The sequence below is a fragment of the Callithrix jacchus genome, chromosome 3 (assembly GCF_049354715.1).
Source record: "Callithrix jacchus isolate 240 chromosome 3, calJac240_pri, whole genome shotgun sequence".
NCBI classification, from domain to species: Eukaryota; Metazoa; Chordata; class Mammalia; order Primates; family Cebidae; genus Callithrix; species Callithrix jacchus.
The window spans coordinates 191,807,608-191,825,228 of NC_133504.1; the positions used below are offsets into that span (position 1 = coordinate 191,807,608).

Genomic DNA, 17,621 nt, shown 5'->3' on the forward strand with positions numbered 1-17,621 from the left:
ACCCTGCTCCTGCTGAGTATCTCCCGCTGCCACACTGGCCAGGTCCCGCAGGAGGACCTTCACCTCTCAGGAGGGCCCAGGGCTTTCTCCCGGGCAAGAGCTCACCACAGCCCCTATCCACAATTCAGCTTGAAGCTATTTAGAGGCTGTGGTGACCCTCAAACCACAGCAACTCAGGATTACGGACTTCCCTGCCAATACTAAAGGTAAGGCTGAAGGCTGCCGTTTTCAGGTTTTAATTCACACGAGACAAACTCTCGTGTCTGAAACCCACAAGGCAGTTCCTCTGACATCTGGCACCGGCATGCTGAACGTCAGGGACAGGCGGGGATGCTGAAGGTGGGGAGCTGTGAGCCCAGGATGCTGTGTGGCTGTTCACAGGCCTGTTTAGAGGATAGAACAGGGTGGTCACCGGGGACAGAGCTCCCCGAGGTCTTGCGCGCGGAGAGCCCAGAGAGTGAGGCCCCACACTAAGCGTCTCTTCCATGTGTTCCCACACGCCTCCAGGTCACCTCTGAGAAGTCACATCACCAAGTGATGACAGGCAGTGGCCACCCGCCCTCAAGCTCAGGGACAGATGAGCCAGAGGCCAGCACCGTGTGTCTGCATGCCCTGCTGAGGGGCTGCGCACCGGCACTGGGGGCTCTGGATGAGTGGGAATCCTGAAACGGAGCTCACACACCCTATGGCAGCGCTGGGACTGGAGATGTCACACAATGAGGTTAAGTTTGCAAAAGGCTCTCAAGAGCAGTCTGCTTTTATCCCGACCTGGAGGCTGAGTTTCCTGTGATGAAGCAGGGGCGTGGGAGGGGCAGGTCACCTGCAGGCCGCCCACTCAAGGGCGCTGTGACCTGTGCCACACCTTTCCTAATAGAGGAAGTCCCCTGCAGGGCCGTGGAAGCCTCCCGAGGCAGATCTGCAGTGTGGGAGCTACAGACCCCTCAACACGGAGCAACAAGCCCAGCCGTGCACATGGTGCCTCCAACCAAACCCGGCTCTGCGGGGAGGCACGCAGGACACTTTCATACAGACGGATTCTCACCCACACTTAAAAGGATTTAGAAAAATGAGCCTCCATCATCATAATTAAACAAGCAATAAAATGGCTAAAATATACAATGCAATCAGTTCCCAGAAGTAGGGTGGCGAGGTTACTAATTATTTGAGAAGGAAGGGAAGAGGCCCGTGTGAAGGGGCAGGTCCGCCCGCCACACGCAGGCTGGGAGATACAGCTGGGGCCGTTAAATAAATTTGGTACGATCTAATTAACTTGGTACGCGGTCTCAATTACTTTTCACCCAAGAAATCACTTTTGTTCAGTTTTATGTGTGTCTGTTTCCCTTTTAAAAAAAAAAATGATGTAAGGCCTCGTCAGACAAGTGAGTTCCAAACTGCATTTGTCTTTCAGCGCCTTGATGGCTATGCGTTTAAAAACCCATTCTATCTTATAAACTAAAAATTAAACGTGCTCAGCTGTGATGGTCGTCATTGCCTCTGCTATTTATATGCTAATGCCCTCCCTGGAAGGCCGTGCAAATTGCCCGGCCAGGCCAATATCTCATGTGCATCTCGCCTGCCAGGGACGCACCTTCAGAGGACGGAGGGCGGCACGGTGCGGGGCTGGCCACAGTGAGCGTGCAGGAAGGGCACCTGGCGGGCAGCCCTGAACCTCCTGGATGCAGACACAGCTCCAAGAGTGCGCCCTCCCCTCCAAAACCAGAGCCCGGAGACCATGCTGAAGCAAATCACCACTGTTTAGAATGACAGGCTCTTTACTAGAATACCTACACTCATCAATTCGCTCTTACAAGAATATCACAAAACACAGAGCTGCAGGCCTCTTCCCATCCTTGTCTAACCCAGCTCACTCACTCCCAGGAATGAGGCTCAGACACACCTGCCCTTGGGAGCTGCCGGCCAGCACGGTGGGCCTCGGCCGTGTCCTGGAGTCCCAGCTGCAGGGGCCAGGGCCACAGCACCACAGGCCTGGGGGCCTTCCGGGGTGTGAGAGAGAGAGAGAGACCTCAGGTCCACCAGACGCCTGGAGGTTGATTCCAGAGCCAGGCTGCGGGCAAAATTTCTGCTGGGTCTGCCAGCCGTCTGCCAGATGGAGACACACATCTGTGGAACAGACGCAGGCCGGGGGTCCTAGGTCCATGCTGCCCTCCACATAGATGGAACTGGGCAGCCAAACTGGTGCTTGCCCTGGGTCCCCTTACAGGATGAGCGGAGGTTGTGAGCCTGGGTCTTGCTGAACTGGAACGCTTTATGCCGTGCTCAGGAAGCTGCTGAGGCCCCAGGGGTCACATGGACTTTATGTAAACACCCCCTCAGTGGAGAGCGATGACTTCTTAGAATGTCTGGCACCTCCAAATCCAGTAGCTCCAGCCCCAATCAGCTCTGCAGGGAAAGCAAACTCTGGGCATGGGAAAATGAAGGCTGCGTGTGTCCTGCCTCCAGGGCTCCTGTGATTCACACACGCTCACCTCACAGGTGTGGGAAGGGACCCCTGCCCCCTGACCTTTTCAGAGAGGGAGAGTGCAGCCAGGGCCCGTGGGGACCAGAAGGGCAGCCTCCGGGAAGTGGGCTAGCCTGTTCGTCAGGCAGCCCTCGGGCACACTCACTCATCAGGCGGCCAGGCCTCTCGACAAGGAGACCGGGACCAGGCTCAGCTTCTCTGTGAAATGAGGTGGAAAACCAGGTGGCCCACACGAAAGGGATCATGGCGTGGGAGGTGTTTCAGGGAGCACTAGGCTTGTCTGGGAAGTGCCCTGTTTGCAGACAGGCACTGAGAGACGGTAAAAGCCCAAGACAGGGCCTGTGCTACCAGCGCGGGAGGAAGGGCTGGCACAAGGCCCTGGCTGGGCCTGAGATGTTCTCCCAGGGCTCCCTGCGCTGACTCCAGAGAACCGGTATGTCTGTGCCCCCCACAGTGGGCAGCCCTTGGGGAGGCGGCGGCGTGGCCTTCGGCATGATGGAGGGCCCATCACCCAGCAAGGTTGTTCAGCGTCCCTACTGCAGCACAAAGCTTTCCGACGGCGCTGATTTAGGTCCCTCCTCCCCTGCCTGTGCATGGCAGTCTCCATTTCATTCCTGGGTTTTCAGTCCCTCTGCTGCCTGTGCATGGCAGTCTCCGTTCCATTCCTGGCTTTTCAGTCTCTGTCCTTTTCACCTCCAGAAGTCAGACTCCCATGGCTCCAGACCGTCACAGAGAACTTTCCCTCATGCGCAGCAGCGAAGGGAGGTGGGGCCTCGATTCCAGGGGCTGACAGGGTCCCCAAGAGCGTGCCGGCTCCACCCCCGAGCCCACTGAACATCGGAGGACAGGAGAATGCTTCTGGCATCTAGCTCCAAAGATCAGAGCTTTGGTGGTGAGCCCACTGGAGGAGGCAGGTGGCTGACAGAGAAAGAAAACCAGAGTTGGGACGACTCCGGTTCTGTGAGCAACGGAGGACATGTCCACAGCACGCCGTGCGGCTGCCACATCAGACTCAACATCGGCGAGAACAAAAACAAACACCCACGGAGATCTCTCAGCCACGTAAACAACCCAATAACCAGAAAAAGGAAAGAGAAAGCATGCTGACAGTACCAAAGAGACTGATGCCTAAGACGGTTTTCCGACTCACTGGCTGGTAGGAAATTAGTATTTTGTTGATTACACAATACAAAGTAATTGGTGATCTGAGCTATATAATTTGGCAGCAGGCAACGTGAAAGTTTCCGGAGGATTTTTATCAGCTCAGTGAATGACGAAGCATGGATTAGCACGCCTGCCCTACAGCGCGGCCAGGCTGGACACTCAATCTACCAAATGGCGCTGCACATCCATCCAGGGAATGTCCCCCCCAGCCTGCTCCCCGGGGAAGCCACACAGAGGCACTCCGAACGCACGGCTACACATATTGAAACCAGTCTAAGTATTTTCTGAAGACACATCTGTGTCGAAAGGAAAACAGCGTTACCTAGACACCAAGTGGGAAATGCTAGGAAGGAAAGAGACACAGCATCTGCTCCCAGTAACTGCAGGGGGAGAACCTCAGCACGAGCGGCGGCCAGAGCCGCCACAGGACAGGTTGGGCCTCCCTGGTCAGGGCTCCTGCCTCCCGCCTGCACAGCTCGCAGCGTTCCGTGTTCCCGTCTCCTGCACATTTGTTCAAAGTTCTAAAAATATTTAAATGAGGCATGATTGAATTAGCGTGGCCTGTCCTACACATGGAGTTAACGACGCCAATCCCGTGCTACGTGGGGGGACACCGAGGGAAGTGATTTCAACCCTCTGTAAATTGCATTCAAAGTTAACGAGGAGCACCTCATTCATTTCTAATTAAAACCGCTCTAATTAACATCCACCGTCAGTCAGCCAGCCCCACCTGCCGCACACACGCCACTCGGACGGCCGTGGCCTGCGCGGAGCCAGGAGAGATGGGCAGATACCACAGCGGCGCCGCGTCTATTCTGGGAAGCATCGCTCACCTGAGCCAGGCAAGCTCACCAATCACTTCATCTCTAGGCAGCTCCTCGCGCTCCAGCTGCTGCGAGCAAAATCTCCAAGGGCTTCAGAGCAGCGCTTTAAAAAAAAACAGTTTGCAGAGAAGGGTCTATAAAGTGTCCATTCAACTGACAAAGGAGCAGAGTGGCACCTCATTCCCCCCAGAGCTCTGACATCCTCAACCCAGACTCACAGGCCCAGATGCCCTCGCACATTCACCAGCCCTGAAGCATGGCCGGGGCACGTCTGCTGGCCAGACCATGTGGCCGAAGGGCCCTGCACCAGTACCCAGAGCTGCCCTCCAAGTGCGTCAGTCCTGACCGTAGATGCCCCCACCGAGTGCCACTGCTCAGATCTCGAGAGGACGCACACAGATGAGTCAGGAGCGAGCCCCCCACCAGCAGGAGTGAAAGGACAGTGAGATGGTGGCAGGCCCTGGGCGCTGGGTCAGGGTGGCTGCCTGTGTGCCGAGGGCTGGGGTCACGGGCCGCGGAGGGCAGTGCTGACGGCTCAACCACATGGGGTGGGAGACGCTCCATCAGTCACTCAGAAGCTCAGAGACCACTGACAGCATCGGTGGGGTCTCCAGGACCTGGTGGGTGGGAGCAGCAGCAGGTGGGGTCCACAGGGGGCTGTGTCCTGCCTAGCACCCTCCTGCATGGCCTGGTCCACACCTGTCTTGCAGGCCCTGGCCACCAATGACCAGGCCCTTAACACAGCACCCCTGAGGCAGGAGAGGCTGGTGCTGTAGAGGTCTGGGAAGCCAGCGCTCCTGAGCTCACACAGGCGGGGGGGCGGGGGGGGCCAGGCTAAGCCAGACACTCACGGAAGGGCACCTGGTCTCCCTGGCACATGGGAGTCTACATCCACCAGGGTGAGGTAGAGCTGTGGGTGCCAGTCAGCCATGACCAGGAGCCAGCAGGCCTCTCTGGTCCGCAGTGGCATTAAGAGTCCTGACCCGGGAAGCCGCAGTTCCTCATCCCCACCCAAGCAGGCCGAGCTGCAGCAGCCCTGGACTCCCTTCTACCAGCCAGCCCCGCTCAGGGATGCTGTGGAGCTGTGAGATGCAGTCAGGGGCAGCACCAAGCATTCCAGAAGGTTTTGCTGCCAGAGTCTCAGGCCAAACAGAGCCACCTAGCTGCCCCAGCCCTGCTGCTGGTATTAAAAGGACTGTGCCGGCCGGAGGGGCCCAGACCACGCCACCCATCAGCGCCCCCCTTTGCTCTGTGGACCCAATGAGCCAGCTGCCCTCCGACTACCTTCAGGCAAAACTGTCCACAGACTGCAGGAGCCGAGCCAGGCAAGTCCAGGGCTGGGGGCAGTGCCTGGCTCAGGGTCTCAGTGTGAGGCTCAAGCAAGCCTTGCCCATGCCCGTGCAGTGGAGATGGGGCAGTAACCTTGAGAGGGGCTCAGTGTGAGCCTCAGGAAGTGCCCCGTGACCCCAGTGGGCGGCCTCCACGAGGCCCACTCGGGAATGGTGACAGGGGCTGGTGCAGGGCCTGGTCCTGTGGCTGCAACCCTGTGGCCTGAGCATGATGGGCGTGGGCAGTGGGCTCACCCTGATCCCTACGTGCTGATGGCGCTCACCAGCTTCCTCCCAAACCTAGAAAAGCATCCCTTTCATTGCAGAAAGTATAGTTTCGTCAAAACTCACAAAAGTACTTCCTCATGGAGGTGTTGACCAGCACCCACAAATGCGGCCACCTGAGCAGCCCGGCCACTGAGGGGCCGGCGACTTTGCCGGGCATGGGGCTCCCACATGACTATAAATTCTCCCGGAGTCAGAATTTCGGGACTTAAAGAAGAAAAGCAAGCTCGCCCTCTGCTGGCCCCCGGGAGCTGCACACCCCCACCACATCCGGGACGCAGGGCCACTGACCTGGGGAAAACGACAGACTACAGGCTGGGAAATTCACGGAGAGGAGCTTCCCCACTGGCCCCCCAATTCCCACGGCCCCCGCACATCTGCCGCCGTGGAATCCGACCTGTTCCTAGCAAAAAGCACAGCGTCACTTCCACCCCAAAGCTTTCCTAAAATGAGGAGAGCCGAAAGGTCACCATCTCCCAGGCCAGGGCTGGTTTCAGGGTCCAGGCTCCGGGGTGTCAGGGTTCAGGGCTTGGGTTCCCTGAGGGAGAGGCGCCTGAAAGATAGATAGCACCACTGCTGTGCGACCCCAGGGTGACTGCTGTGCGCCTCCAGTCCCAAGACCCGACTGCGCTGGGCACCACTGAGGATGTTGCAGAAGACCCCGGCTCTTACACCCCTCCAGGTCATTCCACACTCAGCCACCTCAAGGCCCTGGCACAGCAGCGTGCAGGGCACCCCAACCCTTGACCGGCTCAGACACACCCAATGCGACGACGGTCTCAATTCCCCACGTCACTCTGCTGGAGGCGCCCCATACCTCCCTCCAGCCTCCAGCCCCTCCTGGAGGTCCTGCCCCCTTCTAGCCCCATGCTCCCTGCTCAGCCAAGTGCAGTGCCCCCCATGACCCTTCTAAACTCCTTACAGGGCCCAGCAGACAGTGGCCCGAGTACGCCAGGTGGGCACCGCTGCCCACGCTGACCCTCCTGGCCATCCAAGAGCTTGCCAGGAGTCTCTTCTCTGGTGGATACAGTGCCCACCAGGACAGGTGTCACATGGCTGGTGACTCCCTAGGAGCTGCGGGGGGGACTAGATTGTGGGAGATGGCCTGACTGGTGGCTTCCTGCAGCCGCCTCTATGCGTGGTGCTCAGTACACATGGCGGCCGGGCAGCACTGACAGCTGTACCGTCCCCTCTGCCACCACAGCAATGACCCTGGGCTCACAGGAAGTCCTTGCCGGAAAGGCAGGTGCTGCTGAGGCCAAGTGGGCTTGGCGTGTGGTTGGGCTCTGCCAGGACCACAGGCCCAGGACGTGGTCCCCACAGCTTCTCCTCCCCCACTGAGGCATCGGGGACCCCTTCCCACTCAGTGCCTGCCCACTCACCCTGCGGCTCTGCCCTCCCTCAGGTTCGATGTCCAGCTCCTTGTATTTCCTCAGGGCAAGCTCCAGTTCTGCCTTCAGGTCAATGGCGCGTTTTAAACATCCGCCGTGGGTCCCGACGCGGGTGAAGCGCTGCGAAACGAGGGTGCGGAGAGCTCAGAGGCCAGTTGGCAGGTCCTAGGAAGCCATCCCGCTGGGAAGCAAGTGCCAGGTCCACTGGCCTGGGGGAGTCCCTGGCGAAAGGGACCCCTCACGCCCAACACTGCACATGTCCACCAACCCACAGGTCCCAGGTTCGAGGCTCACCTGGATCCAGGAGCAAACGGCCGGCAGGAACTTATTCCGGATGAGCTTAAGTGTGTCACGGGCGGCGTGGACCACAGCGAGGTTGTCCTCGTTTTCCTGCACCTTCAGGCCGTCTGCGGAGAAGCACACAGAGGTCACCTGAGGGCACCGGCCAGTGTCTCCCATAGACCCCAGCGAGATGAACAGAGCATGAGGCAAAGGCTGCTCTAGCCTGCAGGGAACCTGCCAGATGCCCTCCCTGCTTCCAAGGATCTCAAATCTGATGCTGTGAGAAGTAAATGTTTCATGATCTTAGGAAAGAACACGTGGCTTAACACCAAAGCCTCCTTCACTCCAGCTGCACCGCCTGTGTCTCAACCTCCTCCACTACAGCCATCCATCCAGAGGGGCGAGCCCACCCACACACTGGGCACAGAACCTTGCCCTCTACAGCCCACCTCATTCCCAGCCTCACCAGCAGCCCCCCAGCCTGCCTCTCCTGTCGGGCACCCCAGCTCCAACTCGGCCCTGCTGTGGCTTCTCCCAGTGTGGCACCCTCAGTGTCCGGCACACGGCCGAGCTCTATGTAGTCCAGGGCACCTGGGAACTGGCAGCAGCGGCGTCCACCCCACACAGGCCTGCAGGCTGCCTGCGGCCTCACTCCTGAGGCACCTCTGGGCAGCTGAGCCTGGAAGATGAGTTCTCCCAGCAGCTTCCCAGCCTGGCTGCCTCCGGGTCTGGTGAAGGGATGCCCACTGTGCCAGCTTCCAAAGAAGTTCCTCAAAGAGAGCGAATTGCAGCCACGCACATACTCAAGGGCCCCAGCCTCTGTCCACACCCCAGGAGGGGAGCCCAGGGCCTGGGAGGAAGCTGGAGCCAGGGGTGGGGCGGCCGTGTCTCTGCAACCCTTACCCACCCAGGCTGGAGCACCCAGGCTCCATGTGGCAGTTTCAGGATCACATTTTCCTACAGGCAAAGGCAAGCGCTACCTGACCCCTCACGGCGACACAGGCCTGTGAGCTGGGGGGGATACCCACAAAGCCTGTCCAGGGCTCCTGGTCACTTGGAGGTCAGACCTGTGCTCTCCCATCCTTCCAGGACCACCCTAACTCTGTAAGTCCCTGATCGGCCCACAGCCTTACCGAGGCGGGGGCTGCCATGAGCTCTCAGAAGTGTCCCTGTGGCCACAGAGGCCTGGCATGGGTGGGGGGAGCCCAATGCGGAGGCCACACAGAAAGAAAATCCTAGTGGTGACCCCTGACCCAGTCCCCAGGGGACACCCTGCATTCCAGAGCTGCTGGGCTGGGTGCCAGTGAGGGAGGAACTGAGCCAGGAGCCGGGCAGGCCGTTACCTGAGCAGAGCTCCACATCCAGCGTGTACTTGTGCGAGCCCAGCCCGTGGCTCCGCACAAACTCCTCGAGGTCGCTGTCCTCGTCCTCATCTGAGGGGTCCCCCGCAGCTGCCTGGGGCGGCAGTGTCCCGCCGCCCACTCCGGGTTGGCCTGCAGAGGCAGGCAGGTCCCTACTGCAGCAGGGCTGCTCCCCGTCCTGGGGGTCAGGAGGGCCAGACTGGCAAGGGCCCACCTGGCCGGCGCGGGAGGAGCTGGGGGCATCAGACGCGCCAGGAGCCATGCCGAGGGATTCTGTCTCCAGGCTCGGGCCAAGGTCAAAGTCAAACGGTACCAACAGCCTAAAGCAGCTCTGCACCTCCGTCAAGCAGGATTCCATTTCTCCCGACATTTCTGCCAAAAGATCAGGACACCTGTCTCCTGTGCCATACGCAGAAAAAGCACTAGCCCCCCCCCAAACCACACCCAGAGGCTCACTCCCCAAAGGGCGTCACTTTTCAGCACCAGGTGGGTCAGGGTCTTGTATCTAGCCTGCATCCCCTGGGGCCTCCTTTCTTCCCAAACAAAAGCCAGGTCTCTGGTGTGTGTATCACACATTTTTCTTTGTTTTTTGAGCTAGGGTGTCGCTCTGTTGCCTGTACTGGAATGCGGTGGTACAATCAGAGCTCGCCACAGCCTGGACCTCCCAGGCTCAGGTGGTCCTCCTGCCTCAGCCTCCTGATTAGCTGGGACCACAAGCATGTGCTACTATGCTCAGCTAATCTTTTTGTAGAGACGGGGTTGCCCAGGCTGGCTTCAAACTCCAGGACTCAAGCAATCCACCCACCCTGACCTCCCAAAGTGCTGGGATGACAGGTGTGAGTCGCTGCTCCTGGCCGTGTGGTGAGCTTTTTAACTGCTTTTGAAAGCAGCAGCTCAGCAGCTGGGCCTGCAAGACAATCTCTCCGTGCCTCTGGGTAGCGAGCACAAGTGCTCGGGAGTCGTCAGCCCGCCTGCACTTTCCAGGACGCGGCTGCACCTCCTTTCTAGAGCAACAAAACGCCCTCGTTCATGCCACACCACCCAGGCCGGGGCAGCTTTCCTCCTGGTGGCCTCCTCATCATCCAGGCACCCAGCTGCCTGCCTGCCTTGTGGGCTCCTCTGAGGCCTGCACTTCCCAGAACTGGCCTGTGGCAGGGCCCATGCGGGGGACCACGGTCTGTCAGTGGGAGGATCGGAGGCACAGGGAGAGCCCCCAGCCCTGCAGTCTGAAGACACAGGGCTGTGTCTCCACCCACATCAGGAGATGCCTCAGGAAGGCCATGGCACCTGGGCCTGCCCACCCCTCACAAGAAAGGCTGATTGCCACAAAGTCAATGGTGAGATTGACTGGCAAGGGGCTGGCAAGGGCAAGGCAGCCACGAGATAAACGGGCGGCAGGGCCTTCAGCCAGGCTGGGTATCAGACCACTGCCCACATGCACACCTGTGCCCAGCATCTCTGCCCAAGGGTCTGCACAGTGAATGGGCGTGGGTGAACATGACCACCAGAGGGCAAGGGAGAGGCATGGACAGCCTGGGGAGGTCCCTGCAGGGTCCTGGGGACAGAGCGGGGTCTATGGCTGAGAATGCCTCCCGACCTGACCTGAACCATATCCACCGAGTCTGTCTGAACACCTGGGGCCCTGGGTCCAGGAGGACGAACCGCTGGACCATGGGCAGCCCCCAGGGGCACGGACCCTGCCCTCCATCCTGGGCACTTGCCTTGCATCTCTCTCTCCGCCTGGCTGGCTCTTTCCTGGTAAATTTTATCCAAGTGCTTCCGCTTCTCCTCTTCTCTCTTTCTTTCGGCCAGAGTTCGAGCATTTGCATCTTGAAAATCCACCTGAGCAATTGACATTAAAGACTAGGGCTGGCCAGGCATGGTGGCTCACGCCTGTAATCCCAGCACTTTGGGAGACCGAGGCAGGCAGATCATGAGGTCAGGAGCTCGGGACCAGCCTGAGCAACATGGTGAAACTCCATTTCAACTAAAAACACAAAAGGCAGCCAGATGTGGTGGTGCATGCCTGTAATCCCAGCTACTCAGGAGGCTGAAACAGGAGAATCGCTTGAACCCGGGAGGCAGAGGTTGCAGTGAGCCAAGATCACACCATTGCACTCCAGCCTGGGTGACAGAGCAAGACTCCATCTCAATAAAAAAGAAAAGCAAGGGCTTGGGCAATCTATAAAGAATGTGAGGAAAACAAAGCTGAAGCAGGCCTAACAGAAGACCCAGCACCCACCTGTGGCCAGCAGCCTACAGCGTGTTTAAGTTCACAGTGAGTTGTTTTTTCAAGAGACGGCGGCCCTCGCTGGGTTGCTGAGGCTGGACTCAAACTCCCAGGACCAGGTGATCCACCAGCCTCAGCCTGCAGTCGCTGGGACTATAGGTGTGCACCTCACACCAGCCATTCACAGTGCGTTACAACAAAGTAAAATGCACAGCACTCTGCCGTCTGGGCCTGGGAAAGCCGGCACATCTGCTCCACTTAATAGGCAATGAGACTTCTCGCCTCAAGTGCCACGTAGGCAGGAGAGCAGCGTGCCTGTCCCATTGGCAGGCAAGGGCCACTGACTGGACCCAGGGCCTGAAACAAGCAAGCATGAACCCGGGAGACTGGGCACTCCACGGGCACAGGGAAGCTGGCGGGCTGGGCCATCGCCCTGAGGGGCCATGAGGCTTTGTGGCAGGTGGGGCGGGGGCACGGCAGGGTCTGGGCAACAAGGCTGGGTTCAGGCCACAACGGCAGAAGCTGGTGAGTTTCACCATGCCAGGCATCAGGCAGAGCCCACAAGGGTTCCAGGTGGACCCTTCACGTGCAAGGTTGGGAAAGGTCCCAGAGGCCGGAGGCCACTGTCACAGCAAACGCTGCATCTGAAAAGCTGAATTTGGCTTTTGTGTCCTACACACATATAAAAAATTACGAATGCAGGCTCAGCTCCATCCACACATAAAGCTTCTGCTCTTCCTCTCAGAGCTGCGCCACCCTTCTCAGGGAGGCCCTGACCCCAGCTGCTTCCACTCTCCCACACCCCATGGACGGTCCAGCAGCCTGGGTGCCCAGGCAAGGCCACAGAGGCCCCTGCCATGCCAGGCCCAACAGGAAGTGCACCTTCTCCTTTGTCCAGTCTGCCCTCCTCCCGTCGGGTAACCAGAGTCTCTAAGAAAACGGTCAGACCCACCTACCTTTTTGTTGTGTCTTAAGAAGTGGTAGCCCAAGGCAAGCTTCTTGTAGGCCTCCCCGAACTTCTCATTCCACCCTTCCACGGCCCGGGTGGCTGCCTGCCTCAGCCTCTGCGCCGCCTCCCTGGGGGGCGGCAGAGGCTGTGCAGGGTCCGTGCCCAGCGTGAGCTCCAGGAACTCCTGGAAGTTGGAAACAAGCAGCACCCGGAACTGGTGAGACCTGGCGAAGAGCTCGTCCACAATCTGGAAGGCTGAGAGGCGGATCTCGGCGTGCTCCTGGGCCAGCTGTGCTATCAGCAGGCGGTAGGTGCGGCTCAGCTGCTCCTCTGAAGACCTGGGGATGTGAGCCGGCCTGACCCAAACGCCCGCACAGGGAGGACGGGTGAGGAAGGCTCTCCATGCGGGGATGCCGCACACGTGTGACACAGGACATCACTGACTTTCCATCTTTCCTCTCCCCTTTTCTAGAGCAGGTCTGCAAACTACTGCCCAAGGCCCACCTCTAGCTCCCCGGCCTGGCCTGTTTCTGTGTGGGCCACAAGCCAAGAATGTTGGAACAAGAAAAAATACTTGGTGAGACATGAAAATGATGCAGACTTCAAACGCAGTGCCCATTCACAAATTTTCACTGGAAGGCGGCCATCTACCCACCTGCATCATCTGCAGCTGCATTCACAGAGCTGAGGCCTTACAGCAAAGCCTGAAACAAACCACCCAGCAGGAACACACAGCGCCAGGCACAAACACACACCTCCCAGAACTAACACACACCTCCCGGCATGAACTCACACCTCCCGGCACGAACTCACACCGCGTGGCACAAACGCACACCTCCCGGCACGAACTCACACCGCGTGGCACAAACACACACCTCCCAGAACTAACACACACCTCCCGGCACGAACTCACACCGCGTGGCACAAACGCACATCTCCCGGCACGAACTCACACCGCGTGGCACAAACACACACCTCCCAGAACTAACACACACCTCCCGGCATGAACTCACACCGTGTGGCACAAACACACACCTCCCGGCACGAACTCACACCGCGTGGCACAAACACACACCTCCCGGCACAAACGCACACCTCCCAGCACAAACAGGCACTGCTCAGCTGGGTGCCTCCTGCTGCAGCAAGGAAGGAAAGGCCTAGTGCTGCTGACGTCTCCGGCGCCTCCTGACTGCTCCTCTTCCCAGCCCCACATAAACCACTGTGATTTGGATTTCCTGGGGCATGCTAAGAAACCTGACCTGAAATTTTATATCAAAATATGAACACCATCACCATAAACAATCTGTAAGTTCCCGTTTTACAAACACAGGAACCAAGATAATCAGTGTCCTCAACCTATGCTTCAGCCTCCAAGAGGAACCTCTGCTTCCCCCCGAGTCTCTGGCTGCCTCGGAGTGACTGGCAGAGACCCTGGCCAGCGTTTTCCTTGGAGAGACATGAGCAGACACACTGTAAATGCAGAGGGAGCAACTCGCCCAGCAGCAAGCTCTAGTCTCTCCCTTTGCAAAGTCCAACAGCAAAGAAAAAGACGTACGTTTCTTTCTAAATCATGTATGTGCACTCAAGAACTCCTATATCACGTTCTCTACACCATGCACACGGGCACGAAGAGGAGCAACAGCAGCAGTGCACTGATGTGTTCCCAATGCCACACGCCCTGACCCTAGGACCACGACCACCGGTCAGAGCTGGGCACTGCAGGGCCCTGAGAAAATGTCCTGGGTGTGTGTCCCTCGGGTGGTTCTCGCCCAGGTGGGGCAGGCAGGGGGCCCTGTGTGTACTGGGCTCAGTGGGCCAGTCAGTTACTGTGAATTACTGAACCCTAAGACATACTTGCAAATTTTCTTCAGTTCCTTCATTTTCTCAGGATTTAGTCGGGGTTCTCCTGAAGTTGTGAGCTCTTCTACCAACTTTGAAAGTTTCTGATCCATATCTAGAGATAAATAAGGCAGAGATGCTAAACCACCACCATCCGTATTTTACAGCTCTGGGTGTTACTACCGTGCTTACGGGGCTCCACTATAAACCGAAGTTCGGGAGGACCCTGAGGCTGGGGTCCGCCTGTCTGTACCTTGGTGGGTGCCTCTCTGGGAAATATGATCACTCAAGGTGACGGTCAGGGAGTCCGGCAAGGCCTTTCCGGTGGTTACAGTTTTAGAAGTGACCCTTCGACTCGGGACCTGTACATCGCATGCGCGTGTGACGCTGCACCGCACGGAGGGCGTGCGTCGCGGGAACCAACGGCACTGTCCTAAGCAGCTTTTCCCCTACGTGACTGCTGCTGCTTCCCTCGTCCACTCAGACCCGCAGGGCAGCCTCCAGCCAGGCTGCAGAGGCCAAGAGCGGCCGAGAAACTCAGACTAAACAACGTCGCGCGCGGAGGCCCAGGCCCGAGCACAGCGGCGGGCAGGGTGGGAAGGGACGAGAGGCTGCAGCACCGGCAGGAAAAGGCCGGAGGACCCGGAAGGAAGCGCCAGGCGAGGCCGCGGGCGGAGGCTGCGGAGCTGCGTCCTACCCGGGGAAAGGAGGGACCCAGCGGGGCCGCGCGAGACTGGGGCCGCCGGGTCTCCCCGGCAGGACGGCTGCACCGGGCGGGCGCGCCGGGTTCGGCGGTGCTCCGGGGCTGCGGCCTGTCATTCGGCCCAGGGCCCGCCCTGCGGCCCCGTCGCCGATGCTTTCGGGGACACGGGAAATACGGACACGCCCAGGCCGCAGGTCTCGGCCCGTCCCCGGCAGAGCCCAGGTGCTGAGCCGGCGCGACCCCCTCCTGGCAGCGTAGTCACAGCCGCACCTACCACTGACGCGGCCGCTCGCCTCGCCCCGCCCCTTCCGGCGGGGGGCCCGCCCATCCCGTCAGGTGCCCAAGAGCTTTACAGCCATTGGCGGGCCCTGGGCCGCAGCGGAGGTCACCACGGCGACGACTGCCCAACCGCTCGACGCGGCCGTTCTCGCCGTTGCCCCACCCTTTCCGGAAAAGGCCCCGCCCCCTACCGTGGGTCCTGAGCTCGGCAGCCAATGGCTCACCCCGGCCCAGGAAGCGCAGGCGCGAAAACACGGCCTCGGTTTGCGCGGTGACGTAGGCGCGCTCCCGGCGAGGGCGGAGCAGCCTGGGAGGGGAGACGCGCGAGAAAAAAGAGGCGGGAGGGCACAGCAAGTTCTTAAAGGGGCCGCGTGTGCGGGCGCCGAGGGCGGGGGCCGGCCGGGAAACTGAGGCCGAAGGGAAGTTCCGGTCTGGGCCTCGAGGCCACGCCCGCCCGGAGGCTGCCGGTCCCGTCCCTTCCCCTGCGGAGGGCAAATGTGGGCTGCCCAGGCGGGAGGACGCGGGCCTTCGCCCCCGAGCTCGCCCCGCGCAGGGCGCGCTGGACCCCGCGGTGCCTCCTGCTCCGGCCCAGGGAAGGGAACCCCTGGGCGGGCTCGGGGGCCTTTGGGGCCCAGCTCGGCGCCAGACACACGGCAGGGGCTCCTGGGCCCGGCTGGCCCCGAGCGGAATGAGGGCCGGCGGCGCCGTCCGTCCTGCAGCCGGGAACGGAGGGGAGTGCGAGGCCCGCTGCGGCGGGCGCACCTGGAGACCGGGCTCGGGGGAGCGCGGCTCCGGAGGCCGCGGTGTGGACCGCGCTGGCGGGGCCGGGGCCGGGGTTTCTCTTTGGCGGGACGGGCGTGCGCCTGCGTGAGAGCGTTGGCGGCGCTCGGCCCCGTCGGTCGTGCTTTTGCGGGTGGATTTCAGGATGTGAGTCACATCTCTGCAGAGCCATTGTTTTGACAGCGAAGGGAAGGGGGGCTCCCTGCGCTGCGCGTCTCGGCGGCGCCGGCCCCTGTCCCTGGGTGTCGGCGGCTCCCAGCTCCTTGCAGCCAGCCCCGCGCCGCTGACCCGCCTCACCCCTTCCCCAGCCGGCCTCGCTTCACTGAGGAAGCTGCAGCCGGGCAGCCAGACCCTTCCCCAGCGCCCCTTGTCCTGTGCACCCAGTCCCCGGCCCGAGCTCCCTCCAGGGCACCCGTCAGCAGTTTCCCTCTGTCTTCTACAGCATGATTCTTTGTTATTTATTTTCACTCGCATAAAGGGTGCGGTTTCTCCCATACTAACAAAACCTCTTTATCCAACTTCTCTCACCAACCTGTTGCTTTTTTTTTTTGCTCCCCTCTGCAGCCACATTCTTAGAACTGTCTTGGCCCTGTGCCCCGCCTTCCTCCTCCAGTAAGCCTGTGCCCAGCCGGGTCTCCAGGGATGCCTGAATTGCTGGGTCCAGTCTCTGTTACACTGCCCCGGGGTGTCTTGTCAGCCCTCGGGCTCAGCAGCACAGCTGAGCTGCCCGCCACTGCCCTCTGTATCAGCTGATGGCTCTGCATCCTTTTTTTTCTTTTTCTTTTTGAGACAGCATGTTGCTTTGTCACCCAGGCGCGATCTCGGCTCCCTGCAACCTCCACCTCCCGGATTCAAGTGATTCTCCTGCCTCAGCCTCCCGAGTAGCTAGGATTACAGGTGCCTGCCACCATGCCCGGCTAACTTTTGTGATTTTTTTTTTAGTAGAGACGGGTTTTTACCATGTTGGCCAGGCTGGTCTCGAACTCCTGATCTTAGGTGATCCGCCCACCTGATTCTCCCAAAGTGCTGGGATTACAGGTGTGAGACACCACACCCGGCCCACATTCTTTTTAAGTGTACATGCTGCTTTCACCAAGATAGCTCATATTCTGGGCCACCGAGCAAGTGTCCATGAATTTAAAAGGAGTAAAACCATGCAGAGTGTAATTTCTTTCTTTTTTACGTTCGAGACAGGATTTCAGTCTGTCAGCCAGGCTGGAGTGCACGGTGTGATCATAGCCCAGTCACTGCAGCCCAGACTCCTTGGCTCAAGCCGTCCTCCCGCCTCAGCCCCCTGAATAGCTGGGACTACAGATGTGCACCACCATGCCTGGGTAATTGAAAAAATTCTTTGTAGTGACAAGGTCTCACGGTCACTAAGGCTGGTCTTGAACTCCTGGGCTTGAATAATCCTCCCACCTTAGTCTCAGATCCACCTGGGTGGGTGGATCACTTGAGCCCAAGAAGCCAAGACCAGCCTGGGCAACATGGCAAAACCCCATCTCCACAAAATATATGAAAAATTAGCCAGACATGGTGGCATGCACCTGTAGTCTCAGCTACTTAGGAGGCTGAGGTGCGAGAATTACTTGGGCCCAGGAGGTCGAGGCTGCAGTGAGCCAAGGTTACGCCACTATACTCCAGCCTGGGCAACAGAATGAGACCCTGTCTATCTGTCTCTCTCTCCTCTCTCTCTCTCTCTCTCTCACACACACACACAGACACAC

At 59.5% G+C, this 17,621-nt stretch overlaps 1 protein-coding gene across 10 annotated transcripts in view; it reads right to left on the reverse strand.

The window, feature by feature from the left end:
- Positions 1-15,136, reverse strand: part of UVSSA (UV stimulated scaffold protein A) — a 48,972-nt gene extending 33,836 nt beyond the window's left edge. For 3 of the 10 annotated variants that reach the window (XR_013533234.1, XM_078367736.1, XM_035294356.3), the window contains exons 1-7: positions 14,386-15,136; positions 14,148-14,247; positions 12,301-12,649; positions 10,836-10,956; positions 9,097-9,486; positions 7,766-7,878; positions 7,463-7,591 (exon numbers count right to left, since the gene is read on the reverse strand). Coding sequence is in view for 7 of the 10 variants with exons in the window: in XM_078367736.1 (XP_078223862.1) it covers positions 7,463-7,591; positions 7,766-7,878; positions 9,097-9,486; positions 10,836-10,956; positions 12,301-12,649; positions 14,148-14,245 (1,200 nt within the window). In the remaining 3 variants the exon portion in view is untranslated. The remainder of the gene's footprint in view (positions 1-7,462; positions 7,592-7,765; positions 7,879-9,096; positions 9,487-10,835; positions 10,957-12,300; positions 12,650-14,147; positions 14,248-14,385) is intronic. The other 7 variants (XR_013533236.1, XM_035294363.3, XR_013533235.1 and 4 more) reach the window with 5 other exon arrangements.
- Between the last annotated feature and the right edge of the window lie 2,485 nt (positions 15,137-17,621).